Here is a 17,952-nt window from a genome sequence, read left to right as displayed (position 1 = left end):
CTCAGCAAACTCTGCAGACACTCAGTATTCTCGGATGCCCTGTCCACTCGCCACGAGCTCTGCTACGTCAGTCTTGTTCTGCTAGACCAGCGCCATCCCATCCCCATCGCCTGTCTTTGGCCTCTGAGGTCCTGGGGGTGAGGCCTGGGCCCCACAGCCTTCGGGAGCTCTCTGCTGTCCCACGCCCTGGAGGCCTCACACCTCAACTCTGGTCAGAAAGCCGTGTCCCTGTCCCAGCAGGAAGCAGATGGACCAGCATCCTCCCATCCCCGCTTCTTTTTTCTACGTTTTGCTTCCAAAGATTTTTTAAGTTAAACTGAAATTCATATAAGATACAATTAACCATCATAAAGTGCAGTTCAGCGACACTTAGCACATTCACAACATTGTGGAACCACTGTTACCACCTAGCTCCAGAACATTCTCATCACCAAGAAGGAAACTCATGCCCGTCAGCAGCCACTCCTTACTCCCCAGCCCCAGCAACCACTAATCTGCTTTCTATCTGTGGATTTGCCTGCTCCGGACATTCATATAAAAGGAACCACAGAACAGGAGCCCTCCCATCTCTTCTTGGTGATCCGTCTACTCAGAGCTGGCAGTGGCACAGGCGCCAGGACACTCAAGACTCAAGACAGCCTGGAAGTGGGGGTGTCTCACCTCCAGTGTGCAGACAAGTCTGAGGACCAGAGACAAGAATGAGCCTGTGAGTGCAGAGGGGGCTCCAACCCCAGCCCTCTGACCCAGCAGGCCTATCAGCACAACCCTGGGCACAGTGAAGCCCAGCTGCCACTCCACGCACCTGCGATGAAGTTTCCAGGTGATCTCGAGGTGGTTATCTGTTCCAGGTTAAATGAGCCCTTTCCCGGCAGGTCTCTGTTCAGTGACAGGTTTACCTCCTGTCCTCTACACTGCAGCTCCCTGACCTCACGGTCTGATGAGGACCAACAGACGCACGGGCACAGCGACCTGGCTGGGGCCCAAGGTCTTCAGGTGGCTCCCAATTGCTCGTGTGTTACTGACAGACTTCAGCAGGCTACCCTGGTGTTAGCCCTTCGTGACCACAGTGTGTGGTCGTAATTTATAATGTAAGTGTGGGTATAAAAGCCACAGAACAAAAGGTTTAAGGGAGGAACTGGGCAGATAAAGTGCAGAGGAGAAAGGCCACATGTAGGAGGTGGGGCCGAGGCCAAGCGGGACGCTGAGCCAGGCCACGCTGACCTGACACCATGCCGACCCGGGCCTCCCGGCTGTGCAGGCCCTGCTGGGCTGATGCCGCCCCATATCCACATCCAGAGAACGGTTCCTTCTGCTTGAAGGAGGTGGAGCGGTGCTGGGAAGGCTGATTAGTGCAAACAGTGAGAAAACATCAGACACTGCAAACTGATTTATTACCTTCCGAGACTGGTCAGATAGGATTTCTTCAAGTGCCTGCCAGAGATAAAGAGCTCCACGAACACACCTTGAGCAATCAGGCAGAGTGTGATGACTTCATCAGGAGGCACTTCATCAACTGGAGTATAGAATCTTACACAGGACCAACCGCCTCACAGAAGTAAAGCCCGCTCTTCTTCCCTTCCTTCTGAGCTCCCGTCTCAGCAGCGGGGTGACACCTGCTCCGGCCCCGAGCCCTGTCCGACAGCGATGTCTCCTCAAGCGTGAGCCTGCGCTCACCTCCCCAGAAGGAAGGAAGCAGAGGCTCCTTCCAGGCCCTGGATGCCACGAGCTATGTGTGGCAAACGGAGCCGTGTGGAGCTTCGCAGCTGGCCTCATGGCAGGGGAGGCACATGGCCACCCCAGGCCGTCTGACCACCTGCAATGGCTGTTGGGCAGTGTGTGGAGAAGGTTCAGGGCGCCGATCGCACAAGGCTGCCTGCCCTCCAAGACGCCAGTCACAAGTGGTGTGTCCCCAGGTCGCCCACAACTTCTGGCTTGGCTACAAATCGGAGGTTCCCACGACCCCCTGCTCCGGGTCAATAACCCGATAGAGTGGCCCACAGAACCCAGGAATTAGTTTACTTCCTAGGTCACCGGTTCATTACAAAGGACAGGACTCAGGAAGAGCGGACGGAAGGGATGCCGAGGGTGAGGCATGGGGAAAGGGCTCCAAGCTCTCATGTCCTTCAGACACCACCCTCCCAGCCCCTCCACGAGTCCACCAGCATGTTCAGGGTGTTATGGAGGCTCCATTATGCAGGGACGATTGAGTAAAGCACTGCCCATGGGTGAGTGACTCAACCTCCAGTCCCGTCCCCAGAGGTGGGAAGCGGGGGCTGAAAGTTCCAACCCTCTAATCACTGGCTGGTTCTCCTGGCAGCCAGCCCCCCTCCTTAGGGACTTTCCAAAGTCACCTCATTAACACAGACTGGGGTACCGTTGGAGGGGCTCGTTAGGAATAACAAAAGACATCTTTATCACCTAGGAAATTCCAAGGGTTTTAGGAGCTCTATGCCAGGAATTCGGACAAAGACTAACATATATTTCCTATCAGAAGAGGGACCTCCAGGCTCCCCCTCACTGCCTGCTCACCTGCCTTTCAATCCACTGCTTTCTCCTTTCCTTCCCGGGCTCCAGCCCCTCTCTGTCCTGCTCAGTAAGGCCTTTCCTCCCCTCTCAGCAGTGAAAGTTACAAACCGTTAAGAAAATCTATAACGAAAGTGCTGACAGAATCTTAATTAATTAGGAAATCACAAACACAATAGAATTAAAATCTCTAGGCAGAAACAACGACTTGAGTTTCACAGGCCTGTGACCTGTTAAAGTGAGGTCCACAGAGAGGAGACTGCAGCCAGGGAGGGGCAGCCATGGAGCGCCGAAACACCCCTGAGCTGCCCGGGGCAGAGTAGGGTCACCTGGGCAGCAGCCATCCTCCTAGGATCCATGTGGACAGCGCCCCCTCCTGTACCATGCGGACAGTGCGGCACTCCTAGCGTCCACCTGGGCAGCAGGGCTGGCCACAGTCAGAAGTGGCATGTCATTCTTCTGCCTCTCTTTAAAACAGTTGTCAGCTCTTCCCCGATAACTTTAATTGGCCTGTGGCTCTGTCCAGTGTCTGGGGAGCGAGGCTGCTCTGCAGCTGGTCCCGAGAGAATGGGAACAGGCTGATAAGGTCCTGGAGCTCCTGTCAACGCTGGAGTCCCGCTGCAGGAGCCATTAGCGCCTCTGATCTCAACCTCCAATTAGAGCCTGATTAGGCCCAGTGGTGCTTGGCCATGAATTATTCATCTCCCTTCACGGTAACCACATGGGATGCAGAGAATGAAAGATCGGAGGATCCCACTCAGCACTCACCCCTCGGCAATGTCCCTCCTTCACACAGCGTGCCCCTCCTCTGAGGATGCCCTTGCCCTTCCACGCCCCCACCAGGTTTCCAGAACCTTTAAATGAATCCTGGTGGTCGTTTGGGGGATGGTAGGAGTAATGCTCACAGGTTGCGTGGGCAGCAAGAGGAAGGGGCTGCCAGAAACGACCCCTGTGCTGGGAGCAGGCATGGGGGCGCCCAGGAGGGGCAGCACAGCTGTGTCTTGAGTGCAAATGGGACACAGGCCAGGCTCTAACACAAGTCCAGAGCCTCCAGCTGGAACAAGCCCAACCCAGGAGCCAAGGCACACTGAGAAGACACCGAGGCACCCAGAGAACCTCCTCAGGCTGATTTCTCCAGAAACAACTCTCAGAGATGGCACCTGAGGGATCTTCATGTAGCACTCCTGAATTTAATGTTGAAGGCTACTTTTTTCCAAACCACAGACATGGCACTGTGCTCGACTGTTAGAGGCTTGCTTTACAGACAAGAAAAAAATCATGGATGTCTGATTCCGGTGTACAGAAGGGAGACCACGCCCAGCCTGCGTTCTGATGTCACACACACTGTCTTTGAGGCCTGAATAGGAGCTGCAGCCATAATTTAAGATTCAAGAATTTCTGCACTCTAATTTCTTGCCCAATAAACCCTGGGTTTCAGAGTCTTTGGGTTCCACCTTCCACAGAGGGAGCTGGAGGTGGCCAGTTCAGTCGGGGACCCTCTCTGTGTACCTCTGTCCAGGGTGACTGCTCTGCCAGCTCACCTGAGGATTCTGCCTCCACCATCTGACCTGCACTTTAACATTGCCTGCAAACGGTCCCTATGTCTCCTTCCCGCAGGCAGAGATGGTCCCCATCTCAATCCCCAGTTAGTCCACGCATCACCCTTTGCTCACTCCATCCTGTCCCAGCTCCTGGTCTTGGCTTCTCAGCCTTGTGTTTGCTCTTGTAATTAAGGCCCAGAAGACTCCCTGTCCATCATTTTGCCCCCTCTATCTTCCTCCAAATAAGGTCGTCTGTTGTGCCGCTGTGCCCCCAGCAAAATGGGTGTTGCAGTCTAACAGTGCGAATGTCCACTCCGTCACTTACAGCCGGGTGGCCTTGGGCATGTTAGGCAGTCCCTCACAACCTCAGTCTCCCCTTCTGTCAATGGGGTAAGACCACCCCTACAGCAGGGGCTCTTCTGGAGATGGTCTGGCAGCTTCTCAGAAAGTTAAGCAAGCACGCACCCACCTCTGACCCAGCAATCCCACTCCGAGGCGTTTACTCACGAGAAACAAAGACATGTTCACACAAAAGCCTGCACAGGAACGCTAACTGTCAGCCCTACTGGTGATTGTCCAAACTGGATGCAGCCCAGCATCCTTTAGCTGGTGACAGGTTAACAAATGGGGGCCCATCCACACCACGGGATACTACTCGGCAATGGAAAGGAACACGTGCTGACACGGATGAGTGTCAGACACGTCTTGCTAAGTGAGAAGAGCCAGACCCAAAAGGCCACATCCTGTAGGATTCAGTTGTATGGCACTCCAGAAGCACGACTACAAGAAGAGAAAGCAGGAAAGCGCTGGTCCGGCCCTGGGGTGCAGGAGGTGCTGACCACCAAAGGGGGGAGGCTTTGAAGCAATTAAACCCTTCTATATCTTGATGTGACAGCGGCTACATGACCACGTGTGTTTTTGATAACTCAGAAGTGAACGTGAGAAAGGCGAATTTTAGTGTTTGTGCAAGATAAATGGATGTACGGATATAATTACAGATACGGAATTATTTTACTTCCACCTGAGCTCTCTCTTGTGCTTTGGACACACTGGAGGGGACTTATGGCGAGGACGAAAGAAAGGCCGGGAACAGCACAAAACACGTTCCAGTCTCAGGCCTCGGGCTCTGCTCGCAGATGCCCTGTTAAAGGCCCAGGACGTGAAGTCTGTTTAAATGAAAGTCAGAGCAGAACGTCTCGGAGAAGGCTGGACAGGAAGACCAAAGGTCAGGAACTCCTGTCCAGAGCAGCAGGTCATCCAGGGCACACAGTCACCAAGCACGGGGGAGGGTCCCCTCATCCCTTGCCTCCACATTAGCCGTCTGTCCTGCTGCCACCAGCCTTGAGTGGCACAGGGTGCCTGGACGGGAGCAGCACCTGGCCCTAGGAGGCACTCTGCTGAGCACACAGTTTCCACTGGCTCCCATTCTTCCCACTTGTCCTCCCAAGTCACCCGAGAAGGACACAAAAACATTGTCCTTGACCAGCCACTTGGGAGAAAAGTGAGTGCCAGAGAGAACAGGCTCTCCTGGCCCCCATGGATGGGGCAGCATTCCCCAGACTGGCCCACCTGAGCAGCTCAGAGCAGAGGGAGAAGACACGGCTGGGGGCACTGCTCATACCTGGCAGGCGGGCTGCGGTCAGGGGGTTGGACAGGGCCATGCCGATCTCCGTCATCCCGTACCTCTCCAGCAGAGTGTGGCCTGTGATGTTCTTCCACTTCTCCAGCACAGGCAGGGGCAGGGCGGCCGATCCCGAAACCATCAACCTACCCGGCACAACCAGAGGCAGCCTTAGCTTCTCAGACATGACTCCACTTCTTCAGCACCATAAAGAATATCCTTTGTCCAACATCACTATTTTAACATTCGTAATAAAAACTGTAGTTGGGGCTAAAATTTAACTTTGTTCTTTGAAAAGAATTTGTTGGGCATACTTCAGAATGTAAATACGTCTTCAAAAGGAATGTGTAATCAAGGTAAAAGAAAAAAATAATTTTAAGGTCTTTGGTGGCACTATTTGCAAGTACTATGCTGTGCACAAACAATCCTAAATGACAGCAACAATCATAATAAGGTGATGACGACAAAATTTAGTTTATAGATAAAATGCTACCAGGTCTGAGGAGTAGGTGGGGCAGAGAAAGGAGACAGCACAGCTGGGGGACACAGGCAGAGGTCCTTCACACCGTCTCGGGCTAACAGGCTCATAATGGTGACAATGACACTGCATAACCTTGAGAGCTCCTCTGTGCCTTGGCGTATACCACGTCCCTTCAGCATTATGTGTACAAAGACAACACTTTTGTTTCTGGTGGGAGTTGGAGAGTAACCACCACTGCACTTCCCCACAAGGGTGTACAGCGCACGGGGACCTTCCCCACCATGAGCCTGCACCAGTGAGTCCAAAGGCCTCTGTCACCCAGGAGTCACCCTGACTTCCTCTCTCTGATCTCAGTCTTGCCCTCGGTTCCTTAGATTTGGGTAGAATGTGGTGCTAATCCTGCTCCTGTACTGGTGGCCCGCACATCAGACACTGTCATCAACAGCTGCCCAATCCCACAATGCCACAAGAGGCTGGGCTAGGAGGGCGCGGGCAGCAGGCGCCATCAGAAGAGGGTTCTGGCTCCACCAGAACATCTACACGACAGGAGTACAGGAATGGTGGAGCACCATCACAGCAGCAGCAGCAAATATTTGTCTTGGATGATCCAGAATGCTCTCCGGGAAACCAAGGTGCCCTCCTGCGCTCTTCTGAAGGACAAGGAATCAGAAGCACGGAGCGGCGCAGAGGCCACAGGTACACGCACGGAAACACACTGAAAAGTCTAAACGCACGTTTCCTAGCAGCTCGCTCGCTGTAGTGTGAAAGGCTGTGCTCACCACAGGCACAGCTTGTCATGACTCTCTGGCAACGTGCGTTGTTGGCCTGCAAAAACTCACCAAGCTGCTCTCTTGGTTGTGCACTGAGCGGGTCACACTCTACCAACGAGCAGGGAGAGAACTTGCTGTGTCTACAGGTTCACAAGGGAACGCAGAGCAACCTCCCACCACAGAAGGACCCAAAGACTCAGCGCCTCTCTGTCAGGGAGTGTACGGGATCGAGGAGGGGGCGCCAGGAGCCACAGACTGCAGTGCAGAGAAATGACACACAGCGGGTGGGGGGAAGAGCGGCGCAGATGGGGAGTCAGAAAGGACGGGAGTGAGAGGGTCAGTTCACTGCCCTCACCCTCGTCCTTCAGACTCAACCACAAGACAGACACACAGTCAGATGGAATAGAGATAGAGATAGAGAATACAGATATACACAGAGATAGAGAGAGGGATGGACCAGATACGGAGCCCAGACAGATCTACAGGGAATACAGACATAGAATATCGATTGGTAGACATGATATATAGGCACAGATTTTAAAGGAAATGGAATACACTGCTTCCTAAAACTTAGTACAACTGATTTATTAAAAATAAGTTATACTGTCTGATCTTTAATAACGACTTTCTGGATGGGAAAGTGGATTGTTTTCATTTACCTAATTTTTTCTTCACAAACTGCACGCACAAAATCCTGGACATGAGGCTGGGTGAAATGTTTGTCATAATAATCCATCAGCTTGGTGTATATTGTAGGCACTGCCATAAACACATTAATCCGTGGAGTTTCAGAACTTAAGAACTTTTCCCAAACCTAAAAAAGAAAAGGAAGGATATAGCGAAAAGATTAGAACTAAACCCACAGGCAGATGTGTGCGGACACCAGGTTCCAGGAAGGCTGTTCTTCACGAGGCCTCTCCCTTCCTTAAGCAGTAAAGTCTCTGCAAGCGGCTGCCATCCAAAAGGGCGTCTCACTTTTACAGGGTGACACAAGCCTCTGGCCCCCCCGGAAACCACACTGTGCCAGGAGACATTCAGGTCCGGCCTTGGGTGAACTGTGAGGAGGGGCGGATTCAAGGACGAAGAGCAGGGGCAGGTTCTGGCCTCAGATCTGCCGTCAAGAGAGATGTGGCGCCTCAGGCTCTTCCACGTGGCCACCCGCGAGCCTGCGAGTCAGCGCAACGCCAGGCAGATGGGCACGCAACGATGGTGAATGGACGATATCTTCTATTTTACTGGAAAAAGTCACAGGAATTTTATATTTTACTCCATAAAAGATGCTTCCTGTTTTAATGTAAAGACGCTTCAGGGGCTGGCCCAGTGGTGTAGTGGTTAGGTTCGCGTGCTCTGCTTTTGGCAGGCAGGGCTTTGCTGGTTCGGATCCCAGGCACAGACCTACACACCACTCATCAAGCCATGCTGTGGCAGTGTCCCACATGCAGAATAGAGGAGGACTGGCACAGATGTTAGCTCAGGGTCAATCTTCCTCACACACACACACACACACACACACACACAAAGATGCTTCAAGTTTCTCACCAGTTAAAGTACTTGTGTGTGAACGCTAATCTTCAAGAAAAGCTGGCATGTCAGGCTCACTATGTGGCTCTTACACTGTGGTGCCACCGGGTGAGCCCACGGTCAGATGCAGAGCAGAGCTCATGGCACTGGGTGCTCAGTATGTTGTACACACGGATCTCGCCCCGACGACATGTGAGACATGGATGAATGGAATGAACGCCGCAGCCCAGCCCAGCCCGGCCCGATTCCTAACTGGATGGAAATCACTAGCTCCTCACCTCAGCTGCTAGACAGAGGAAAGGCATGCCTCTGCGGGCACAAATAACATCATCCTTTTGAGGACAATGACTGGCATCCCCCCAGAATCACAAAGCACGTAAGGAAACAGAAAAATGTGGCCCATGATTAAGAAAAAAGCGCCAAAAGAAGCAGACCCTCAGAAGATGCAGATGTAGGAATTATCAGACAAGTAATTTAAAACAATTACAATAAATAGGCTAAGGAATTTAGAAGAAAAGATGAACAAAATGAGGGAAAATCAAGGATTTCACCAGAGAACTGGAATTACAAAAAAGAATCATTATAAAACTGAAAAATATATTATCTGAAACGAAGAATTCATTGAACAGACTTCACCAACTAGAAGCAGGAGAAGAAAAGATAAAGGAAATGGAAATGATCTAAACTGAAGTAGAGACACGAAAGAAAAGACAAAGGAACAGAGTGCGCGATGCACAAAGGAAGCAATCTCAGATGCTGTGACGGTGGTCACCAGAAGACTGAGAGCAGAGAACACGCTCATGGATCGGAAGACTCAGTATTGTTAAGATGGCAACTCTCCCCAAACTGAGCTACAGCGTCAATGCATTCCTACCCAAACCCCAGCAAGCTCCATGCCGCAGAAATTTACAAGCTGACCCTACAATTTACATGGAAAGGCAAGGAACCCAGAAGACCCAAAACAAATGTGAAAAGGAAGAATAAAGGGGGAGGACTTACCCCTCCCAACTCTAGAACTTACTCTAAAGCAACAGTGATCAATGCGGCGTGATCCTGGTCTAAGATCAGACATATAGATGAACAGAACAGACGAGGGTCCAGAAATAAACCAACACGCTGAGGGCCAAGTGATTTTTGACAAAGGAGCCAAGTCACTTCAATGGCGGAAAGGATAATCCTCAAGAAATAGTGCTGAGACAACTGAACATCCACATGCAGAAAGATGAATTTTAGACCCTTACCTCACCATACACAAAAATTAACCCAAAGAGGATCAGAGACCCGAACATCTGAGCTAAAAGTATAAAACATCCAGGAAAAAACACAGGAGGAAATCTTTATGACCTTTGGTTAAGGAAAGGTTTCTTAGATATGATACCAAAAGCGTGATCTATGAAATCAAAAAATTGATAAAAGACTTCATCAAAATTAAAAATGTGTTTCAAAAAATACTATTAAGAAAAGTAAAAGATAAGCCAGACTGGGAGAAAATATCTGCAAAACCGTATATCTGATAAAGGACTTGTATCCAGAATATATGAGGAACTCATATAACTCAGTAATAAGATAACCCAATTTAAAAATGGGCAAAAGATCTGAATAGACAGTTCACCAAAGATAAATGGATGCAAATAAGACCATGAAAAATGCTCAACATCATTAGTCATCAGGGAAATGAAAATTGAAACCACAATGAGATACCACTTCATATCTACTAGCACAGCTATAATAATAATTTAAAAACCAGTTAACGAGTGTTGGTGAGGATGTGGAGAAACTGGAACCCTCATACACTGCTGGTGAGAATGCAAAAATTACAGCCACTATGTAAAATGGTTTAGCAGTTTCTTAAAACATTAAACATAAACTTACACACAACCCAGCTATACTACTCCTGCACATCTACACAAGATAAAGGAAACACGTCCACGCAGGAGTGGTGTGCAAACGTTCACAACAGCATTATTCTTAACAGGTGAAAAGTGGGAACAGTCCAATGCCCATCAAATGGCGAATGGGGGGACAAAGGGGGTACACCGTACAATGGGGCGCTAAACAAGGAACAACTGACTGGTACACATGCTACAACAGAGATGAAACTCAAAGAGTTTTACAGAACGAAAGAAGCCAGACACAGAAGACTACATATTACACAATTCCGTTCATATGCAATGTACGGGAAAGGAAAATCTACAGAGGCAGAGGCAGACAGTGGTTGCCAGAGCTGGGCACGGGAGCAGGGATTCAGACAATGATTGAACACCTCTATAAATTTACTAAAAATTGCTGAATCATTTACAATAGGTGAATTTTACGGCACGTGAATTAAATCTCGATAGAACTGTTTTTCAAAAAAGGAAGACGTAATAAAAACATTTTCAGTGAAACAAGCTGAGAGAATTTGTCGTCAGCACAGAGAATCTGTCACTACAAGAACTATAGGCTGAAGGGAAGCACAGATCTGAGGAACAAATGAAGAGTACCAGAGAAAGAAACACATAGGTAATTATCTTAAAATGTAAGGACCTGACTGTTTAAAGCAACAGTAACAGTGCTGCATCATGAAGACACAGGAAGGAAATAATAAGGAATAGAAGTTAATGGAATAGAAAGCACAGCTGCTTTAGGGAAAATCAACATCAAAAAGTTGGTTCTTTGAAAGATTAATAAAATTGATAAACCTCTAAAACAAGAGTGATCAAGAAAAAAGAATGAAAACATAAAATCAGACAGTTAAAGGAGACATCACTACAGATCATAAAGACAGTGAAAGAATAATGAGAAACTATAAACTACTTTATGCCAAATAATTTGACAAATTGACAAAATGGACAATTTCCTTTAAAAACAAAAACTTACCAAAACCGACACAAGAAACAAAATAGAAAATATTAGAAGTCCTGTATCTATCAAAGAATCTGAACCCTTAATTTAAAACCTTCCCAGAAAGGCCCAGCCTAGATGGCTTCAATGGTGAGTTCTACCAAACACTGGAGTAAAGACCAGTCTCAGCCTCACACAGACTCTCTGGGGAGGAGAAGCAGAGGAGCCGCAAACTCCCTTCAGGAGTGAGCACCCAGGACCCCGGCAGTCAGCCTGCCACTGACAGAGGCAGCCTCCATAAACCCCGAAAACGCTGTGCTCAGGGAAAGAAGCGGGCAAGCGCTGAGACCCTTTCCCTACGAAGTTCAACAACTCACATAAACTGACCGACGTGGTCGTCAGTTCAGAGGAGCTGCTGCCTCTAGTGGGTGACTCACTGGAAGGGGTCATGAAAGAACGGGGGGAGGGGAACATCTATCCCACCTGGTGTGAGCTACACAGGTATATTCACCAGAAACCACTACACCACATGCATTCACTCCCTGTACACAACACTCCAATAAAAGGAAATGAAACACCATACACACACATACAACACACCCACCCACATGGCTCATGTTAACAAGACTGACAGTACCCAGTGTGGGTAGGGATGCAGAGAAACCAGCACTCTCGTCCTGCTGGTGGGAGTCTAACACATGCATCTACTTTGGTGAACTCTGGCGGTTTCTACCAAAATTAAATACACGTCTAGCCCAGTGGATGTCTAGCACTAGCAGGTACAGGTCCAAGAGAAACGTCCACATTTTTATGAGATCTTTATGAGAATGTTTATAGAGCTTTATTTACAATACAGGGATACCTCAGAGAAATTGTGGGTTTGGTTCCAGAACACCATTATAAAGTGAATATTACAATAAAGTGAGTCAGGAATTTTTTGGTTTCCCAGTGCATACAAAGTTATGTTTACACTATACTGTAGTCTATTAAGCATGCAGTAGCAGTATGTCTAAAAAACAATCTACATACCTTAATTAAAAATACTTTCTTGCTTACACGCCAAGACATGGAAGCAACCCAAGTGCCCATCCACTGATGAACAGATGAAGAAGATGCAGTATACATACACAATGAAATACTACTCAGCCATAAAAAAGACAAAATTGTGCCATTTGCAATAACATGGATGGACCTTGAGGGTATCATGTTAAGCAAAATAAGCCAGAGAAAGACAAACACCATATGACTTCACTCATATGTGGAAGGTAAACAAGCACACGGATAAGCAGAACAGATTAGTGGTTACCAGAGGGGGAGGGGGTGGGGGGGCGGGTGAAAGGGGTAAAGGGGCACATAGGTATGGTGACAGATAAAAACTAGACTATTCGGGGTGAGCATGAGGCAGTCTATACAGAAACTGATATATAACAATGTACACCTGAAATTACACAATGTTATAAACCAATGTGCTCTCAATAAAATAAAAACATAAAGATAAACAAAAAAAATACTGCTAAAAAACACTAACCATCACCTGAGTTTTCAGCAAGCTATAAGCTTTTTCCTGGTGGAGGGACTTGTGAAAGATGCAGCATCTGTGAAGCTCAATAAAACGAGGTGGCCTGTGTCCCCCAACTGGAGACAATCCAGTGTCCCTCGACACAGAACGGATAAATAAACCATGGCACTTTCGTACAATGGAAGACAACACCCAATACAAAAAGAACCGATGACAACTGATGCAACGCAAGAACAAATCCTAACATCGTATGATGAACTAGAAGCACGAAGGGCACAGCCTGGCGAGTCCAGTTACGTGAAGAACACGAGAAACTAAACCGCAGTGACAGAAGCCAGGCTAGTGCGACCTCTGGGGGGGGGGGGGTGCCTACAAGAGAGGGAATGAGAGAGCACTGTGGATGATGAAAACGTTCTCTCTTCCTCTAAGCGGTGCCTGTTACACAGACGCACAGGCAGCTGTAATGCACCATGCTGCAGACTTAACTTACACACACCTTAATGCACGTAAATCATGCCCCAGTTAAAATAAAAGAAGCCATGACAACATTCCCCAGTGAATTAACAGCTCTGGGCAGGAAGCCTCAGTGAGTGCTGACATCACAGAACGAGGGACATGGGGCGTCATGTGCCCCTGCTGGACAAACACACATCACCTCTGAAGTCTCCCTACCCACGCCCCAACCAAAACCAAACCAAACCCCTGAATCTTCCAGGCCTCTAGATCTAACTACCACTTTTCAAGAAATACAGGGATGGGGAACATGTTAAATGACACCACAGGGATGCAACACACAAAATCTGATGTGAGAAAGTCTACAGGACACACAGCCCCATTCCTTAAACAAAGTGCAGGGAAAAGACCGAGAGAAAACCTCCCCACAAAACAAGACATGCAGCTGATCCCGAAGCACAAGGTCAGGAGGTGACTGAGGCCCAGTTCCAACACTCTACAACAGAGAGGGGGCCCCCCACGCGCTACAACAGAGAGGGGCCCCCCACATGCTACAACAGTGAGGGGCCCTCACGCGCTACAACAGTGAGGGGCCCCCGACAGCAAGGATATGGATGGAACATGTGATGACACAAAGGGACTCTTGCTCACCGCCTTGCTGTGACCACAGTGCTGTCGTCACCTCTAAGAAAAAGCGTCCCCACCTCTAGGAGATGCTGTAACCTTATGAGGGCTGATATTCGTCTGAACAAACTCCTGAGGTAGGAGGAGACGTTTCTAGATGAGACAAGAATGGTTCTGAGTCAGTAACTGTGAAGCTGGGTGATGCACATGGGTATTCATTTCTCTTGGAGACGGCTGGAACATTCCATCATTTGAAAGCTTTAGGATCTGATGAACAGAAAGCTGAGACTAGGCTCTTTCCCTCAGAGCCCTTGAACTCTGATACTCTGTGGTTCTCTACAGGCTAAGAAGGGAGCTAACATCATGGACTAGCAGAAAAATACTCACAACTCACAGTTACCCCGTCAGCATTTGGAAGTTCATTCATGTCAGCACCACTCCTATCTACCTATGGCTGAGCAGACAGAAAATAAATGTGTACTGAAATGAGAAGTGAGGATAAAAAATGTGCACATGGCGTGCCCCTCCATACAATCCACACTTCCTCCTGCCACTGAGCAGAGGAAATAAACCCTAATGGCTCAAACTCACCAGGCACTAACCAGTGGGTCCAGCAATTGAGAGCAAAGTGTGGGAAATCCAGACCCACACGAATCAACGGGGATGAAGACCACCTGTAGGCCACCCTCACCGCCCCAGGGCGGCCGTGACCTTGACCAAGCCCTGCAGCTTCCCTGTCTTCTCATACCACAACATTAATTTAGACTAATCCCTGAGGTCCCTTCCAAGCTCTGAAATGTGGATTGCTGGAAATTCTGTGTGGCATTCTCCTTCCCACTGGCTTGTACAGAAACGCAGGTCTGCCAAATTGGTGCTGACCCAGGTGGTGCCTGTCACAAGGGAAGCTGTGGGTCCTGGGAAGAGTGCAGACAAGGGGACACACGGGATACCACCAGACTTCCCCTGGGAGCGTTGACATCCTGATCTGGCTGACAATAAGCAGCCTCGGGCCCCCATGTCCTTCTTGCCCACAGCAGCATTTACAGGGTAGCAGTTGTGTTTGCTTGAGTTCGTTCAGGGTGGCTGACCTCTGACAGACCCCACCAGCACCCAGACGGACGTCCCAATGACACCCTCACCTTAGCCCAGTCCTTTTCTGCTCAGAAGGGCTCGACTGTTACCACGAGCACTCAGTCAACAGGTGCAAAAGCACAGACTTCACTGTGCCACCTCATAGTGAGGCCCTGCACACCAGCACAAGAGCAGGTAGCACAGGCCGCACAAGCAAACGGTCCGCGCACCCTTGGGGACCTGTGGTCCCCGCCAGGCCTCCTCCACCTGCCACACACGCAGTCCCCAGGCTTCCCACAAGAAGCTGAAGGAAGTGGCACATGGTCAGCCAAATGAAGGATGTTGACGGGTCCTACGGTCATCAACATGGACATGTGACCTGACACACAGCCAACATCCACCCCAGGAGCCACCTCCTGAGAATCGCTGCAGCTGGGAAGGCCTCGCCATTCCTGGAATTCACCCAAATCAGCAAAGTGGCAGGTGCCGTCCTAAAGCAGGATATTTATGACAGCAGCGTTCCTCCTCCATGGTGTTCAACACACTCAGAAACTTTACAACTGCAGATCTGGGGGACCCCCCAAAAGAACACCAAGCCTCCCTAGGCCTGCATTTTACTAGCGACAACACCTGTGTGTCAGCCAGACCACAGTGCTCAGCTGTCACATGAGCTGTCATGGCACAGACCAGACAGTGTTCCCAAACCAGGCTGCAGAGAGGAACCCCTGGGAGTTGGGGTCCCACCCCATTCCAGATGCAGTAGCGTGAGGGGTCTGGCACCTCTTTTACTCACCATCTCCCCACTTGTGCAGCAAGGGCTGGAAACCCAGGGTCAGATCCCAGCCGGGCAGGACCGCCAGACTGAGCCGACCAAGGACGGGGTTCATAAAGATGAAGAACTGTAGTCAATACTTACAGCACAAAGCAGCCATCCCCAAGGACTCAGCTACCCATTTTCTGGTCATTTGAAAAGGCACAGAGGACGGGGCTCCAGTTCTGTTCTTTAAGGGGCTCTGGCCACAACTAGGCAGTGAGAAAGGACATTTCATGATGAAAGGCCAGAGACAGGAAAACAGCAGCTCGTCCAGTTCCTAAGGCCAGTGTCCTGGTGACTCCCACACTGTGGATCACATCTGTGAGGTGTGCGAGCACCCCCTGTCCTAGTGACCCCGCACTGTGGATCACATCTGTGAGGTGTGCGAGCACCCCCTGTCCTAGTGACCCCGCACTGTGGATCACATCTGTGAGGTGTGCGAGCACCCCCTGTCCTAGTGACCCCGCACTGTGGATCACATCTGTGAGGCCTGAGCAGACCCCGTCTGAGTGACTCCACAATGTGGATCAGATCTATAAAGCCTGTGTGGACATAACGTGCTCTGCTTCCTTTCCCCAAACTCTGCCTGCGCCTTGAAACACACACTGCCCAAAAACAGGCCCCCTCCCACTTCAGCAGAAGCTGATTTCTCAGATCCCAGAATGAACTTCATCTGGGGCCACAGGTCCCCCAGGGCTGCATGTTTAACCACGGGAAGTGGTGTCCTGGGCAGGGGCACCTGCCTCAACTAAAACACTGGTGGTTACCCAGCAGCCTGCACAGCCGAGCCCCTGAGAATGAGCGTCTTGGTGCCCCAACCCCACATGACCACAGTTCTGGGGCATTCTCCTGCCTTGCTGGACTCATTGCACTCTGCTGGCCTAGCCTCTGCCCTCGGGCAGGCCCCCCAGGAGGTCAACAGAGGAGTGAGTGCCAACCCATGGTCCTGCCCTGATTTAGTCTCCTGCCACTGGAAGTTGCCCCCTCTGTGAGTGGCCATGATCCCGAGGAAGTCGCCAGAGTGAAGTTATCTGAGACAAGCAATCGACTGAGACTCTGGACAGCCTGCCCATCCATCTTCCTGTCTGTCCTCTGAGTCACTGTCACCTCATCAATCAGCCTCATGAGATGCTGACAGCCTGTCGTCCCACAGTTAGCATGTGTTTTGTTCAGTGGGATGACCTGAAGACCCCAACTAAGACCATTTAAACACCACTGCACATTTTTGGTCACCCGGCACCACTATTTTACACAAATTTCTTAAATATAAGCTTAGACAAAACCCCAAATTTTAACAACACTGAAAGCAACATTTTACTAATATAGTAAACTTCATCAGACTAAAGAGCTTCTTCAAGGCAAGGGAAAACAGGATTGAAACAAAAAAACAGCTCACTAATTGGGAAAAAGTATTTACAAGCCACTTATCCGACAAAGGGTTAATCTCCATAATATACAAAGAACTCACATGGCTTAACAACAAAAAAACAAACAACCCGATCAAAAAATGGGCAGAGGACATGAACAGACATTTCTCAAAAGAAGATATAAATATGGCCAATAGACACATGAAAAGATGTTCATCATCGCTAATCATCAGGGAAATGCAAATCAAAACTACACTAAGATATCACCTTACACCTGTTAGATTGGCAAAAACATCCAAAACCAAGAGCGACAAATGTTGGAGAGGTTGTGGAGAAAAAGGAACCCTCATACACTGTTGGTGGGAATGCAAACTGGTACAGCCACTACGGAAAACAGTATGGAGATTTCTCAAAAAGTTAAAAATAGAAATACCCTATGACCCAGCCATCCCATTACTGGGTATCTATCCTAAGAACCTGAAATCAGAAATCCCAAGAGTCCCTTGCACCCCTATGTTCATCGCAGCATTATTTACAATAGCCAAGACGTGGAACCAACCTACATGCCCAGAAACTGATGATTGGATAAAGAAGATACGGTATATATACACAATGGAATACTACTCAGCCATAAAAAAAGACAAAATTGGCCCATTCGCAGCAATGTGGATGGACCTCGAGGGTATTATGTTAAGCGAAATAAGCCAGTCAGAGAAAGACGAACTCTATATGACTCCACTCATAGGTGGAAGTTAATATATTGACAAGGAGATCTGATCGGTGGTTACCAGGGAAAAGGGGGGGTGGGGGGAGGGCACAAAGGA

The 17,952-nt window shown here is 49.3% G+C and overlaps 1 protein-coding gene across 3 annotated transcripts in view; it reads right to left on the bottom strand.

Moving 5' to 3' along the window:
- Positions 1-17,952, bottom strand: part of ACSF3 (acyl-CoA synthetase family member 3) — a 69,364-nt gene that overhangs the window by 36,484 nt on the left and 14,928 nt on the right. For all 3 annotated transcript variants that reach the window (XM_008537016.2, XM_070613996.1, XM_070613995.1), the window contains 2 exons: positions 7,596-7,750; positions 5,686-5,831 (listed from right to left, as the gene is read on the bottom strand). In XM_008537016.2, the coding sequence (XP_008535238.2) occupies positions 5,686-5,831; positions 7,596-7,750 (301 nt within the window). The remainder of the gene's footprint in view (positions 1-5,685; positions 5,832-7,595; positions 7,751-17,952) is intronic.

Source organism: Equus przewalskii, chromosome 3 (genome assembly GCF_037783145.1).
Source record: "Equus przewalskii isolate Varuska chromosome 3, EquPr2, whole genome shotgun sequence".
Lineage (NCBI taxonomy): Eukaryota > Metazoa > Chordata > Mammalia > Perissodactyla > Equidae > Equus > Equus przewalskii.
Note: the sequence above shows the minus strand (reverse complement) of the source record. Positions and strands in the feature narration are given on the sequence as shown.